The sequence below is a fragment of the Dendrobates tinctorius genome, unplaced genomic scaffold (genome assembly GCF_039654945.1).
Source record: "Dendrobates tinctorius isolate UK_male_01 unplaced genomic scaffold, ASM3965494v1 ptg000356l, whole genome shotgun sequence".
NCBI classification, from domain to species: domain Eukaryota; kingdom Metazoa; phylum Chordata; class Amphibia; order Anura; family Dendrobatidae; genus Dendrobates; species Dendrobates tinctorius.
This window is the reverse complement of record NW_027362022.1, coordinates 220,405-236,682: the sequence shown is the minus strand read 5'-3', so window position 1 is coordinate 236,682 and position 16,278 is coordinate 220,405. Positions and strand designations below refer to the sequence as shown.

The following is a 16,278-nucleotide window of genomic DNA, read 5'->3' as shown; positions in this document are numbered from 1 at the left end:
TAACTGGACCCGGCCACGCGTCCTAACTGGACCCGGCCACGCGTCCTAACTGGACCCGGCCACGCGTCCTAACTGGACCCGGCCACGCGTCCTAACTGGACCCGGCCACGCGTCCTAACTGGACCCGGCCACGCGTCCTAACTGGACCCGGCCACGCGTCCTAACTGGACCCGGCCACGCGTCCTAACTGGACCCGGCCACGCGTCCTAACTGGACCCGGCCACGCGTCCTAACTGGACCCGGCCACGCGTCCTAACTGGACCCGGCCACGCGTCCTAACTGGACCCGGCCACGCGTCCTAACTGGACCCGGCCACGCGTCCTAACTGGACCCGGCCACGCGTCCTAACTGGACCCGGCCACGCGTCCTAACTGGACCCGGCCACGCGTCCTAACTGGACCCGGCCACGCGTCCTAACTGGACCCGGCCACGCGTCCTAACTGGACCCGGCCACGCGTCCTAACTGGACCCGGCCACGCGTCCTAACTGGACCCGGCCACGCGTCCTAACTGGACCCGGCCACTCATGAAAACATGTAGAAGCGTTATTGCCTGTGCCTTTATCGCCATCTTGTGGTGGTGCGAGTACCCGCTCTCCGCTGCCCTCTGGTGGCTCAGTGCAGGATCGCTCTCATACGCGCTTTTCCTTTATATAATAAGACGTCACACCGTGCCAATAGTTACAGGTTTATTATAAAACATTCCATGTTCAGTGTCTACAGTCGCAATAACCTCCTCCCCCCCCCCCCCCCCATCACAATACATCCAACGTCAGGAAAAAAATAAAAAAAAGTTAAAGAACCAAACAGCAGGTGAAGTCCTGAAAAGTCACTAAAAAAACAGAAGGTAATGATGGAGGAAGCGGTGGTAATACCTGACGGCTGGGGGGAGCAAGTGAGGGGCCGTGTAATAAACACAGGAGTTAAAAGAAATCCACATCGTCCGGTGCGTCCAGGTCTCGGTATTCGATAATAGAGCGGGGGTCTCCTCTCATCAGCCTGTGGGCGAGGATGGTCAGTACTGTGCTCGGGGGAGGGGGCAACGATGGCAGATCAGTACTCACCGGTTTCGGGGTTTCCCTGGGTAGACGCCACCCTGACCCCTGAATGCATCATATCCTCGTCCTGCGCCATAAGGATTGGGAGGGAACTGGGGCGCTGCGGGAGAAGAGGTCAATCGTTACACCAAGTCACCAGAAGAGAACCCCGACTAACCAAACCCTACTTACCCCCGTAACCCAGGACCGGCGGGCGAGGCTGCCCGTACGGCAGGAGGGCCTGGGGGCCCTGGTGAGGGTACAGCAGCCCCGGGGCCAAACCTGCAGGAGAAGCCAAGAATCAGACACCACCACACAGAGGAGCAGCCCCCGTAGGGTGACAAGATGGATGGGAGCCCCCGGCAGTGGACCTACCTTGCCCGGCTATGGGGGCCTGGATGGGTTTGACCTCGGGCAGGGCAGGCCGCTTGCTGTCCATCAAGAAGTTGTTGAAGAACACAACCTCCTTCTTCACCTCCTCGATCTTCTCGGCGTGCTTATTGTAGATGTGTTTCCGTACAAACTCGGGCCCCTGCGGAGGACGGGTGGTTAGTGCCGTCGGGAGCCCCTGGTACCCGGCCTCGGGACCCTCCACAGTACCTTGAACTTCTTTCCACTCAGCGGGCACAGCCACTTCTCCTTGCCCAGCTCCTGGGTGTTTGCTGTCACAAACTTCTCCACCTCCTGCTCCGGGTCTTTTTTCCCGACCTTCACGGCCTCCTCCTCGGACAGAGTCTCTCGCACGGCAAACAGCGGGGCCAGCTTCTCCTCAAACGTCTTCTGCCAGTCCGCCACTGATGGGAGAGAGTCATGTGACTGCCAGATCTCTGCTTCCGGTCAGTGACTGGATGCCTACACTACCTATCCCTGCTCACACAGCTGACACTTTGTTACAGTGTGTCAGTGTAAGAGCTGCTGCCTTTACTACACATGGGATAAACTCTCAGCTGTGAGTAATCTCCACTCATAGGATGCAGAGATACTGAAAATGCAGGATGCCGTGAAACCCACCTTCTCTGTGGGAGACGCGATTCGGCGGGATGGGTCCTCGCACGTGCATGATCCCACAGCGCGTCGGCATCTCATCCTCACTGGCATAGTCACAATTGATGTAGTAGTCGACGGAGTGAACGACGCGCAGATACAGTAGGAGCTTGTCCAGGACCTAGGATATGAAGAGTTAAGTGTCATGGCTGATGCACCCCCCTAAAGCCACATCTAACCTAAGCGTCCTGAGAGCAGAGGGTGAAGCTCTCCGGGATCTGTTGGCCGTGACTCCGCACCTTAATGAGCTTGTCGTCCCTCTCCACGCTTATCTCTGTGGGGTTCCCTTCCTTAGGGGGCTCCGTTCCAGCAGTCCTCCCAGCCCCCCACAGCAGGTCCTCCTCTTCGGCGCTGACCTCATCGATCAGATAATCGGTGATATTTTTCAGTATAGGATTCTGAGCGGAGACTTCCTGGCAGGAAGGAACAGACGAAACGTCAAAACCAGGAGCTGCTAACGATCGCCCGCCCACCATCCACAGGGACCCATAAGCAGCCCCCGTCCCCCGCCAGGAACCGGCAGCCGCCCCCGCCAGGAACCGGCAGCCGCCCCCGCCAGGAACCGGCAGCCGCCCCCGTCCCCCGCCAGGAACCACAGGCCGGCAGCCGCCCCCGCCAGGAACCACAGGCCGGCAGCCGCCCCCGCCAGGAACCACAGGCCGGCAGCCGCCCCCGTCCCCCGCCAGGAACCACAGGCCGGCAGCCGCCCCCGTCCCCCGCCAGGAACCACAGGCCGGCAGCCGCCCCCGTCCCCCGCCAGGAACCACAGGCCGGCAGCCGCCCCCGTCCCCCGCCAGGAACCACAGGCCGGCAGCCGCCCCCGTCCCCCGCCAGGAACCACAGGCCGGCAGCCGCCCCCGTCCCCCGCCAGGAACCACAGGCCGGCAGCCGCCCCCGTCCCCCGCCAGGAACCACAGGCCGGCAGCCGCCCCCGTCCCCCGCCAGGAACCACAGGCCGGCAGCCGCCCCCGTCCACCGCCAGGAACCACAGGCCGGCAGCCGCCCCAGTCCACCGCCAGGAACCACAGGCCGGCAGCCGCCCCCGTCCACCGCCAGGAACCATAGGCCGGCAGCCGCCCCCGTCCACCGCCAGGAACCATAGGACGGCAGCCGCCCTTGCCCCCCACCCTCACCTCCCCGTCCTGCGGCTCCTTCCACAGCTGCCCGCGCTCGTCCAGGGCGTGGATGAGCCTGGCAGCCAGTTTGATGTCGTTGCGCAGGATGGGCCGGTGCTGTGTGATGCCGCTCACGTGCCGGATCCTCCAGGACAGTTCTCTGTTCACCACTGGGCTCAGCTCACACTCGCGAAGCTGCAAGACACAGAGGGGTGAGCAAAAAAAACAAAAGGCGCGGTACAGCTTTAATCTTAGGAGTCAGGAGGGGCCGTACCCGGATATTCTGCAGGTTCCAGCAGATCTCCTTGATGTTCACACCACGATCGAACGTCACATATCCTTTCCGCAGAAACCTAAAGCGGACGCCGATAAAGGTCACCGATGTGGAAAGACATGGCACACAACCCCACCAAGAAAGTGACTTACCTTCTCTCAGGCTGAGGATCAGACAGCGCCACCCGCAGGAAACCGGTATATCTCTTACACAGCTGCAGGGAGAGAAAGTCATTAGGTGGAGCAGAACTGCAGTGTAAAGCATCGAGAGGGAAGATACAGCACTTGTATTGCACTCTAGAGCTTCGCTCACTGTTCTGCTGGCTGTTTCGGACACGCACCGCAGTGATTTCGGCCTTGGAGATGTTGGGGGCGACGTTCCTTATGAAGAGGGAGCAGGTCTTGTGCAGCGGTCGAGGCTTCACGATCTCCTCTTTCGGCTTTTCTTTAGGTTTTTCCTCTTCCTCTTTGGGAGATGCTTCTATCGGGAGACACCAGGGTCACGATCTACAGAACCGATCACAGCGAGGGGTCGTATGACCGCAGCCCCCCACTGCGAGACTCACCTCGGCCGTTTGGGGTCTCTTCATTCTCCGGTTTGGGACTTCCAGGCTCAGAAGCAGATCCGGACTCAGAGTCGCTGCCGTCATCACTGTCTCCGCTCCGCTTCCTCTTTCTTTTGGTGGACTGAGAGAAAAGGAAGACGCCCGCAATGGGGCGAGTTCAGCCTAAAGGGACAGGACCCTTTATCTTTAAAGATTTATAATTCTGCCAGTGAGGGCGGCCGCAATCGGGAGCGCGCACCGGGAGGGGTGTTAAAGAGGCAGCCACCGGGAAGGAGTCTACCATCAGGAGCAGCACGCTCACTCACTTTCCTATTTTCACGCTCCGGCTCCTCCTTCTCCACCTTCTCCACCTTTTTTTCTTCCTCCTTCTCCTCTGGCTTTGGTGGTTTCGCCTCTTCTTCAGGCTCCTTCTCCGGCTCCACCTGCACATAGGCCCAACAATTGTTAGCTCGACCCTCTGCCCACGTCCCGCCCCACCTTCACCGCCTCACCTTAGCTGGCGCCTCCTTCTCTTCTGGGGGCTTGCTCTGCCCCTCAGTGGTGCGGGCCTCCTCTTTCTTTGCGGCCTCACGTTTTGCCTGCTCTTCTTCCTCGTCCAGGATTTTTAGGTCCACCTCTGTTCCTCCTTCCATCTTTATAACAGCTGCAAGCAGTAAAAATAAAGATTCCGGCTTAGAGGGTCGACAGCTCCCACTGCGGACATTGAGGCCCCCACGCCCGCCGTCTCCTTACCTGCGTCCAGCAGTTTGATGATGGACGGCGCCTTCTCCATGTCCAGCTGGATCTCGTTTAACCAGTTGTTCTCCATTAAGTAGAGGAAGGAGTTCAGTCTGTTGCGCAGCGCAGCCTGCGACTCCTGCCGGTGGCGGCCCACCTCATCCGGGTGATACTTCGATCTGAACCTGAGAAGCCACAGGCGACAAATGGAAAGAGGAAGGATGGGAAAGGGATGGCGATGGGGAGAGAGAAAGAGACAATGAGACTGGGTGCAGGAAGTCACAGTCACCAGCCCCATCGCTACAGCCCTGCGTCCTGACACTGCCCGCAGCAGGAGCCGCAGCACCGTGTGCACTCCCAGGTGGCACCAGACTGCAGCCGGGGGCGCAACACACATCTACAATCACAACACTGACTACTGTCCCCACTAACCAGCAGCATAGCCCCCCAAATCCAAGATGAATGGTTATACTCCAGTCAGAGCTGCGTCCAAACTCTGCTGGTGTCCTGGAGTGCCAGCGCAGACCTGCTGCCTCTGCACAGCACATGACGGGCTCGCTGCAGCTCCGAGAATAACTAGAGCTCAGACGATGTAACCAGGGCTGTGGAGTCGGAGTCGTGGAGTCGGTGCTCATTTTGGTGGAGTCGGAGTCGGTATAAAATGGACCGACTCCTAAAATATATAATAAATTGGGTACAGTAATTCAATGCAGGATGTGCTGAATATTTTTTCATAGGAGTTTGGGAAAGTTATGAAATGTCCTATAAATGGCTGTTCTATTCCTGATCTAAGGCTACATTCACACACAGCGTTTTTCCTGTGTTTTTTGAGGATACGTTTTTCAGCTGCAAAAGCTGATCATCTTTTTAAAAAACCGCATCACCTGAAAGGTTTTTGAGCTCATAGATAATGTTTTCAATAGCAAAAGCAGATTAGAAATCTGCTCTATCCATTTATCCATATCTGTCTATCCATATCGTATCTGTACCAAAAAGAATGAAAACTGGGTAGTACACCAATATATATTCTGTTCTATCTAAATATCTTGATTATTGGATCATAAAAATGATTAAATGTCTGAGGTTCACATTGTACTACAATAAATTTTTCATTTAAATATAAGCAATATGTGTGGGAGTCGGAGTCGGTGTAAGGGAAATTGAGGAGTCGGAGTCGCAGGTTTGGCTTACCGACTCCACAGCCCTGGATGTAACTGCAGAATAGTGTCTGGATCATAAGTCACGATGTGGCTGCAGCTCTGGCTGTGACTGAAGTATAACATACAACGTGGTTGCAGATCTTGCTGTGACTGGATAAAATACAATGTGGCTGCAGCTCTGGCAGTGACTGGAGGATAAAATATAATGTGGCTGCAGCTCTGGCTGTGACTGGAGTATACCACTTTTTGCTCCTCCCCCCACACACTGGCCCCGCCCCCAGCAGCCCCACCCCCGCACAAAGCGGCTGATCAGACAGCAGGCTCCACCCCCAGCGTTACCTGCTCGGCAGCGGGCAGACGTTTCGGTATATAACATTTCCTGGAGATTTGGGGGTTACAGGCTCTGACTTTCTAACCTCAGACATCAGAAACTAAAGAAAACAACAAATCCTGACTGACTACAAAACGGAAAAAGTGGCGAACCGGAGGGAAAAAAAAAGTAAACAAAAAAACAACGCGGCGCCAGAAGGAGGACGGCGGCTGCACCTGGAGCGTCTTCAGAGAAGGAGAAAAGCGGAGAAAACAGCCAACATCAAATCACAGGTATCATCATATCATCACACATGGGGGCCACACGGAGGGATCAGACAGCAGGGGATGAGACGACAGAGCCAAGGAGCGGCCGGGGGGGGGGGGGGGGGACGGCCGAGGAGCAGCCACGCAGAGGACGGAGGGGGAACGACGGCCGAGGAGCAGCCACGCAGAGGACGGAGGGGGAACGACGGCCGAGGAGCAGCCACGCAGAGGACGGAGGGGGAACGACGGCCGAGGAGCAGCCACGCAGAGGACGGAGGGGGAACGACGGCCGAGGAGCAGCCACGCAGAGGACGGAGGGGGAACGACGGCCGAGGAGCAGCCACGCAGAGGACGGAGGGGGAACGACGGCCGAGGAGCAGCCACGCAGAGGACGGAGGGGGAACGACGGCCGAGGAGCAGCCACGCAGAGGACGGAGGGGGAACGACGGCCGAGGAGCAGCCACGCAGAGGACGGAGGGGGAACGACGGCCGAGGAGCAGCCACGCAGAGGACGGAGGGGGAACGACGGCCGAGGAGGAGCACGGAAGGGGCGACAGAGAGCCATGGAGAGGAGAGACGACAGCCGAAGAGGAGACTGGGGACGATGGCCGAGGAGGAGTAGGGGAGGAGGCGACAAAGAGCCACAGGGAGGAAAGAGGGGACAGCCGAGGAGGAGGAGGTGGAGAGTGGGAGATGACAGCCAAGGAGGAGCTGGAGAGGGGAGAGGATGAACGACAAAGGCGGCAGAGAGAGGAAGGGGGATGACCAAAGAGGAGGCAGAGGGACAAGAGATAGAAGAACACCAGAAAGTGGAAATTGAGAAGGGTGGCAGAAGGGAGAGGAGCAGCACAACACTGGAGGGGCAGGGTAAGAGGGCGACACCACAGGGTAGAAGAACACAGTACTCGGGGGTCACATACCACTCCTCGTCTTTATGTGCCAGGAAGAAATCCTGCATCTGCTGCCGCCTGAACTCCATCTTGTACTCGTTGTAGCGGCGCACTGCCTCCGTCTCATCCACCGTGTCCTCCAGGGACAGCAGGAACTCCTTAAAGGTCTTCATAACCGGCACTGGAGTGCCCATGTCCACGTCATGGAGGTTCCCAAGCCTGAGGGAGAATATATAGAAGGCATATTATACACATACAGGGGGCACTCCACAGGCGACGAGGTGGGAGATCCTACCTGGCCTGTATGGGGATCCCATGATGTTGCATGACATGCATTTCTGGATGAGCCCAGGGCTGTGGGGGGCCGTACGTGGGGGCGCCCGACGAGCCAGAGTACTGCATGTCATAGCCGCTGTGGTACGGGTCCGAATTATGGTCATCCCTGAAAGATAAGACACCCCTTCATCAACGTGAACCCGCCGGCGCACAGGGGCCTCCCGCCACCACAGCAGGGATGCTGGCGGCTCTGCTCTCACCAGTCTCTCCTCATGCGTTTCTGAGAGGGGCTCATCTCATGTCGCGGTGGGGTGAACCTCTCCCTTCGGCTGCGGTCGTATTCTCTGTATTCTCCGCGGCTTCTCCTCTCTCGCCCGCGGTCCCATTCCCTGAGTGAAGCAGAGCGGCGCGCCATTAGTCTCGCAGCACAGACGCCGCAGATAACTGACCGCTAACAAGTATGTCCACAGTCACATCACAAATGCAGATTAACGCCTCCGCACGGTCCAATACATAGAACATACACCACATAGAAAATGTACACCAAACATATCTATAAACCAAATATCACACTAATAATGTAAATCATATTACAAACAAAAAACCGTGGGAATCCACAAGATGGCGCCACGTCGCTGTACAGGTAACGTTTGTCAGCTCACACTTCCTTGTGTTTGGTACAGACGTCCCATGAAGGGTTAAAGTCTGCTTTTTCCCCCTCATCAGTTCTGACTGCCAGCATGACTTGCACTGACTTTCATGTATAGCGAGGTGGCGCCATCTTGTGGTTTCCCACTTTCTTATTTGTTTTTAAAGGGAAGGTGCCACCCAAAAAAAAATTTTTTTCCAGCAATTGAAAAAATGTAAAGATTTAATGTTTATCTCTTAAACAATATCATTTGTTTATAGTTTAGTAAAATATGAAAAATAATTTTTAAAGTTTGGCATTTCCACTAGACACTAGGGGGAGCAGCTACTGAAATGTGACGAAAACCTAGTGTACAACCAGCTCACACTACTGCACTGCAGTAAATATGGGCGGAATCTGCTGACATGGGTGTGATGTCTCCTCCCCTTCTGGGTGTTTGCTAAGCGATAAGAGAGGATGACATTTAGGAGCACAATGCGGAGTCATTTTGTTGGTGACTGCAAAGCTATACTGACAAGTAGACGGTCACTGAGGATGGCTGGCAGCAAGGAATCTGTTAGTTGGTGTTGCTCACTATCACAGGGGGATAGAGAGCACAAATGGGGAGAGCGATCAGGCACAGGGGGATAGAGAGCACAAATGGGGAGCGGGACAGAGAGATGTGCTGGTCTATGGGATGGGGGGGGTGTCACAGATGGAGACATATGGTGGAAGGAGCAGGGTGACAGCAGCACAGAGTATTTCAGGACAGGGCTGTGGAGTCGGAGCCCATTTTGGTGGCGTTGGAGTCGGTATAAAATGGAACGATTCCGGTACCCAATTTATTATTTTCGGAGTTGTAGTTCAATGCAATTTGTGGGGAATATTTTTTTCATAAGAATTTGGGAAAGTTATGAAATGTCCTATAAATGTCTGTCCTATTCCTGATCTAAGGTCTAGACTAGATGAATCTGTGCTGCAGTTTATGATCATGATAAATACTGAAGCTCCTCTACAGAGAAGGGGAAAAATAACAAACACACAGGGAAGGAATGCCTGCACTCATCTCAGAACTCGTGGCGTAAACAGGAGAGCAGGATTAAAGTCAGTACTTCCAAAAGCATGACTAAACTTCCAATAAACCGGGCATAAATCAACATTCCAGTATATGTCGTCTCTGTATGTTTGATGTTTTATTTGTTTTTCCTCTTAGCACGTTTGGATATGCGCACTCCTGCGTTTCCATAGACTAATGTGATTTTTTGGCGCATTCCATGCGCACGCGCTTTTTTGACAGGTTGGACTGACCAAAAATGCAACAGGTTGCGTCTGGCGTGCCTAGGCGCACACTACAAAGAAAACGCATGCGCATGAAAACGCACACAAATGTGTGCAAACGCTAGACCATATGCCCCCATGTTAAACATAGGGGCGCATGGACGCGCACGATGCGCTAAAAAACGCCAGCCTTACAAGATATTTTGTAAGTAACTGTGACAAAGTTACTGTAACAATGACATGTGTTTAACCCCTTTCCGACATATGACGTACTATCTCGACCATGTTCCCTGGGTCTTAATGACCATGGACGGGATAATACGTCAGATGCGATCAGCCACGCTCCCCCCGTGAGTGTGGCTGATTGCATCTGACGTATTATCCCGTCCATTCTCACAGCTGACACCCAGCACTAAGTGCCAGGTGTGGTCACGGACCGCTCCCGGCACTTTAACCCCCCGAAACACTGATTAAAAATGATCGCAGCGTTCCGGGAGCAGGCAGAGGGGCTGTCGCTCCCATGGTAACCCGATGTCATGACGACATCCGGGTTACCAGAGCGCAGAGACTTCCTGTCATGCACAGTGCATGTCAGGTATGCTCTTTGATGTCAGTGTATAGAAGCTGCAGCGCTGACAGCTCATATGGCATGCAGATCTGCATGCTATAGATGTGATCAGCCTGCACAAAATGAGTGCAGGCTGATCTAACTAAGCCTCGGAAGTATTTTGCTGTGTTCCGGGGCCTAGCTATCCGGCACATGCGCTGTCAGGCTTTTCGGCTTTGCCCGCAGTTGGGTAAAGCATATTGTGCATGCGCGAGCCAAGAATGCTTAGTGCACGCGCGAAAAAATTGTACCTATTCATAGAAAAACTGCGGACGGCGGCCAAGGATGGGGAGGCGGCAAAGATCGCAAACACCGCCCATCGGACCGGACTGACCTCATTTAAATTGAGAAGTCTTGAAGAAGACTCTAGAGACGATCTGTGTTTCTTACAATGGACGCCTGCACACGTCACAGAGTGAACTATTTTGCCATCAACGTTCGATATGTTTGTGACAACAAAAAAAATTGTAACTAAGATGCTGACAGTGAAAAATAGTAAAGCTCCTCACAGCAGCCAGATTCTCCAGGCCTTAGTGGAAAAAAAGTTCTGCAAGATTATAAACCCAGAAGAGGTCTGCCGGTGCCGCCGCCGCCATAGAATTGCATTGAAACATTCACTTTCCGCATGTGGCTATGCCCACCCACGTGTAAAGTGAGCGCTTCATGTGCGGATGGTGCCCAGGGTCTGGAGGAGACTGTATACATAGGCAGCAGCAATAGTAAAAAGGAGGTCACACTTGTCAAGCACTATGCTGTGTGTGACCAACCTGTCAACCACTTCTCCAAGCAATGCTTGATATCGCATGGAAAGCGCAAGCATTCTGCAAGCTAAAAACGCTTGTGTTTTGTGGGAAAACGCATGCGAATTCCGCATGTGTTTTACCTGCGGCAGGGAGTTGCGGAAATGCTGAGGACAATTCTGCAACGTGGGCACTTAGCCTTAAAATAATGCGGTCAGATGTGAGGGAGGATCTGATGGGGGCGACACTTTCTCAGAACCCATTCATCCCCTGCACATTCACTATTCAGCACCTTTCCCCCCCCCACTTACTGCAGAGTGTATAATTAGTAGTAAATATGCAAAAGTTTTTTTTAGTTCTAAAGTTGTATTCCAATAATTATATTTTATGTTTTATCTAAATGGCTTTATTATTGTATCATAATAACAATTAAAAGCCTGATGTCACCATTTTACTACAGGAAAGTTATCACTCACACATGAGCCCTGTATGAGGGAGTCGGAGGTTTGGTTTACTGACTCCACTGCCCTGTGTCAGGAGAGCGGAGCGCTCACACACGCGCTATAGACATCACCGGTGGGGGACATACAGCACTTCTGGGGCACGGGTTACTAATGGGGCATCCTCAGATTGGGCCAGAGTCACTAGTGGGGGACCACAGGGGTCTGTATTGGGCCCTCTACTATTTAATATATTTATTAATGATCTAGTGGATGGCTTACACAGTAAAATATCAGCATTTGCAGATGATACAAAACTATGTAAGGTAGTTAACACAAAGGAGGACAGTTTGCAACTACAGACAGATTTGAGTAAATGGGAGAATTGGGCTGAAAAATGGCAAATGAGGTTTAACACAGATAAGTGTAAGGTTATGCACATGGGAAGGAGAAACAGAGGCTACAATTACTTACTAATTGGGAAACTGCTGGGGAAATCAGACATGGAAAAAGACTTCGGCATCTTAGTCCATAAGAAGGTAAATTGGAGTGCCCAGTGTCAGGCAGCTGCCACCAAAGCAAATAGGGTCATGGGATGCATTAGAAGAGGCCTGGGGACACGAGATGAAAACATAATTCTCCCTCTGTACAAATCACTCATCAGACCACACTTGGAGGATTGTGTGCAGTTTTGGACGCCGGTGCTCAAGAAAGACATTACTGAACTTGAAAGGGTTCAAAGGTGGGCTACTAAAATGATAAATGGAGTTGGTTCACTACAATACCCAGAAAGGTTATCAAAATTAGGTCTATTTACTCTAGAAAAGAGAAGACTTAGGGGAGACCTAATATATATGTACAAGTATATCAGAGGGCAATACAGAGATTGCTCCAATGAACTGTTTGTACCAAGGACTGTGACAAGAACAAGGGGGCATTCTCTTCGTGTGGAGGAAAGACAATTTCTGCACCAGCATAGAAGAGGGTTCTTCACGGTAAGAGCAGTGAGGCTCTGGAATTCGCTTCCTGAGGAAGTGGTGATGGCCAACTAACCGAATGAATGTAAGAAAGGAATGGAGGCTTTTCTTGTGAGTAACAGTATAGAAGGTTACAAATAACAGAATATTATAGGTAGATGGGTGACCCAGCTTAGGGGAAGGAACTTTTTTCCCTATGGAGAAAATTGGCTTCTACTCTGTGGGTTTTTTGCCTTCCCCAGGATCAATAATGCAGAACAGCTGCACTAAAAATAGGCTGAACTAGATGGACATAAGGTCTTCCTTCAGCCTTCAAAACTATATTACTATGTTACTATGTTACATACAGCCCTGGTGGGAAGGGGGGGCACAGATCACCAGCAGACAGGCACAGAGATCACTCTGGACTCTCTGGCAGCAGCTCCTCTTCTGGGACTGAAGGAGAGCGCATTGGGCGCTAACCCCGCCCACCCTGATGACGTCATCATTCATGTGCAGGCAGGGTTCTGTAATGAACGCTACGCTGCGTACTGTGCACATGGGAGTTATGCTGCGGGCTACAACAAAATGGCCGCGATCTCCTGCCAGAGCTGTGACCTGGACAGCCCAGGGGGTGCGTGCCCAGGTCACAGCTAAGAGGCAGCGGCCTCAATGTAAGAGATGCGGTCAGTGCCTGACTGCAGTCTCTTATGCCCATGGCTGCCACATGAAATGGCAGCCCCCAGTGGCCACATAAGTGTCAATAAATAAAAAAAAAAAAAAAAACTATCAAAGTAGTTCATTTAAAATTGTACTAAAAATATATTTGATTGCACAGTGCGCCCGTAACGTCATGGGGCACTTGTGACCGGTCACAGGAAAACAACAAAAGACGATAGAAATGTGAAATCTGCTCCAAATAAAAGGGAAACTCTCCCGGTTTCAGAGCAGCTCGATGTGGGCTCCATGTTCTGCCCTACACACATCCAGACGATAGTGAAGATCCTGCCGCACACGGGTCAGGACGTCCGGTGTAACCGCGTGCAGAACGGCTGGGATTCTCTGTGCTAACACGCTCACTGTACACACGTTACTTCACATGACCCCAAAAGTAAAAGTCTACGGGCGTCAGATCTGGGGATCGTGGTGGCCATGGCTGGACAGATCCCCTGCCTGTCCACCGCCGGGGGAATGTCCTATCCAGAAACTCAGAGCAATGGTGGCGTAGTGTGGAGGAGCGCCGTCAACATATGTGTCTCCTGTCACAGACTGCTCCACGAAAAAAAAAATGGGCCTATCGCCTTCTCACGCATCAGGCCACCCCACCCGGTCACTTTAGGGGTGTTACGCTCGTACTCAGCGCAGGCGTGAGGACGCTCAGCAGCCCATACACTGAACGTGTCCTCAGCTATGGAAGGTCGCCTCATCGCCAAACAATCCTCTGCAGAAACCTTGCATCACTGTCGATCTCATGAGGCATATCTGCAGCAAACGCGCGTCGTCTACCCGCCGGTGTGATGGCGGCAACAGCCGATGTTTGCTCCCCGTAAAACAGACGTCTAACACCTTATGAGCTGCAGCGTAACTGTCGAGCACACGCACAGAGGTCGCTCTCCCGCATCGCCTCGGCCGCCAGAGCGGGGCGCCTCCACCGCACTGCCGCCTCCTGCTGCTCCCACCGAGTCATGTTATCCCTATGTGCTGGCGCTTCGTCATAAAGGTGCCGAGATTCATGCAGCGCTTGGGTCACGGATTCCGAAAACCGGGAGAGTTCTCCTTTATTTGGAGCAGATTTCACATTTCTATCGTCATTTGTTGCTTTCCGGTGACCGGTCACAAGTGCCCCACGACGTTACGGACACCCTGTGTCACCAGTGGATTACACGGTCCCCGTGATCTGTACATTACAAATAACATATCTGACTCATACACACAGCCTGCTGTACATTCATATGACGTATAGAGCTGCCCGCCGTCCGTGTACCGGGCCCTCACCTGTCGCTCCAGTCATCTCTGCGCCGATCCTCTCTCTCCCGGGATCGGTCATAGTCGCTTCTCTCCCGCTTGAACTTGTCCCTGCGCCGGCGATCGTAGTCATCATCACTGTCCCCCATTATCTGCCGAGAAGACAAGACGGCACAAGTGAAGGAGCCCAAACATGCAACATAGGGGGCACCCACCCCAATACAGGGGGCTCAAGTACAACCACTCCCCCCTCTTCACCCTCACATGGTATGTCCCGTACCGCCGATCCCCCCTCTTCTATCCCATGGTATGTCCCCTACCGCCGCTCCCCCTCTTCTATCCCATGGTATGTCCCCTACCGCCGCTCCCCCCTCTTCTATCCCATGGTATGTCCCCTACCGCCGCTCCCCCCTCTTCTATCCCATGGTATGTCCCCTACCGCCGCTCCCCCCTCTTCTATCCCATGGTATGTCCCCTACCGCCGCTCCCCCCTCTTCTATCCCATGGTATGTCCCCTACCGCCGCTCCCCCCTCTTCTATCCCATGGTATGTCCCCTACCGCCGCTCCCCCCTCTTCTATCCCATGGTATGTCCCCTACCGCCGCTCCCCCCTCTTCTATCCCATGGTATGTCCCCTACCGCCGCTCCCCCCTCTTCTATCCCATGGTATGTCCCCTACCGCCGCTCCCCCCTCTTCTATCCCATGGTATGTCCCCTACCGCCGCTCCCCCCTCTTCTATCCCATGGTATGTCCCCTACCGCCGCTCCCCCCTCTTCTATCCCATGGTATGTCCCCTACCGCCGCTCCCCCCTCTTCTATCCCATGGTATGTCCCCTACCGCCGCTCCCCCCTCTTCTATCCCATGGTATGTCCCCTACCGCCGCTCCCCCCTCTTCCATCCCATGGTATGTCCCCTCCCGCCGCTCCCCCTCTTCCATCCCATGGTATGTCCCCTCCCGCCGCTCCCCCTCTTCTATCCCATGGTATGTCCCCTCCCGCCGCTCCCCCCTCTTCTATCCCATGGTATGTTCCATACCGCGGCTCCCCCTCTTCTATCCCATGGTATGTTCCATACCGCGGCTCCCCCTCTTCTATCCCATGGTATGTTCCATACCGCCGCTCTCCCTCACATGGTATGTCCCGTACCGCCGATCCCATGGTACGACCCACTGCTCCCCCTCTTCCAGCACATGGTATGTCCCGTCGCTCCCCCTCTTCTAGCACATGGTATGTCCCGTCGCTCCCCCTCTTCTAGCACATGGTATGTCCCGTAGAGTACCGGTCCTCCCCCGGTTACGGCCGCTGGCCGTCCCGTACTCCGGGGTGTCCTGCACTCCGCTCCCTCCCTGATGACGCGGGGTTTCCCAAGCCCCTTCTTCTCACTCTGTCATACACAAGCCTACCTTTCCACACGCTCCGGCCCGTTTTTCTGCAGTAACAAGAAAGATGGAGGCGGGAAAATAACATATCCGTCACTTCCTGTCACCGCCGGAAATACGTCACCTGGGCGGAGTCAATGCTATGAAGGGCATTGAAGGCGGGAGTGAGGACGGCGCCGCCATATTGTGTAAGGGCAAAACTAAAACACGGAGACTAGACAGTGAGAGAGACCTAGCTGTGAGGTAACAAGCCTGGTGGGAGGGCGAGGACTGGGCGGTGAGACCTGATGAGGACGCGGGGCTGCGCAGTGAGGGCTGTGCACGAAACCTGCCCTACACAAAGATGGCGGAGGCGGCGTCACCAGAGAGATTATGAGGCAGGGAGAGTGTAAGACCAGGTGTGACCTGAGGTAAAGCGAGTCTGTGAGTCCTGGCCGGCCATTTACACGACGTGTCCATCTCCGCTCCATCATCAGACAGTCGTCCGTCTCAGCCAATGTGGCCGGCACTGCGGCTGCTTCTAGATCAAATAATGGATGTTGTAGTTTGTAAAAGGTAATAAATTACTCTAACCGATAGGACGCCATCACGACTGGATGTAACGGATCGCGGGTGGTCGGTGCTGGGACTGA

General features: G+C 54.1%; 1 protein-coding gene across 1 annotated transcript; it reads right to left on the bottom strand.

The window, feature by feature from the left end:
• Positions 1-665: 665 nt before the first annotated feature.
• SRRT (serrate, RNA effector molecule) lies at positions 666-15,810 on the bottom strand. The gene is made up of 20 exons (XM_073562514.1): positions 15,671-15,810; positions 14,297-14,418; positions 7,913-8,041; positions 7,672-7,818; positions 7,407-7,595; positions 4,766-4,935; positions 4,525-4,676; positions 4,339-4,455; positions 4,034-4,154; positions 3,809-3,948; positions 3,621-3,682; positions 3,469-3,547; positions 3,213-3,389; positions 2,319-2,492; positions 2,047-2,200; positions 1,636-1,829; positions 1,411-1,567; positions 1,228-1,317; positions 1,063-1,156; positions 666-997 (listed from the first exon to the last, which is right to left on the bottom strand). The coding sequence occupies exons 2-20, from the start codon at positions 14,413-14,415 to the stop codon at positions 922-924; spliced, it is 2,541 nt and encodes an 846-aa protein (XP_073418615.1). The 5' UTR covers positions 14,416-14,418; positions 15,671-15,810; the 3' UTR covers positions 666-921.
• Between the last annotated feature and the right edge of the window lie 468 nt (positions 15,811-16,278).

Coding starts and splice junctions, on each gene's coding strand:
- SRRT (XM_073562514.1), bottom strand. CDS start 14,415: ATGGGGGACAGTGATGATGACTACGATCGCCGGCGCAGGGACAAGTTC. Junction 4,456..4,524: donor AGAAGGAGGCGCCAGCTAAG/GTGAGGCGGTGA, acceptor GCCTATGTGCAG/GTGGAGCCGGAGAAGGAGCC. Junction 3,949..4,033: donor AGAGACCCCAAACGGCCGAG/GTGAGTCTCGCA, acceptor GTCTCCCGATAG/AAGCATCTCCCAAAGAGGAA.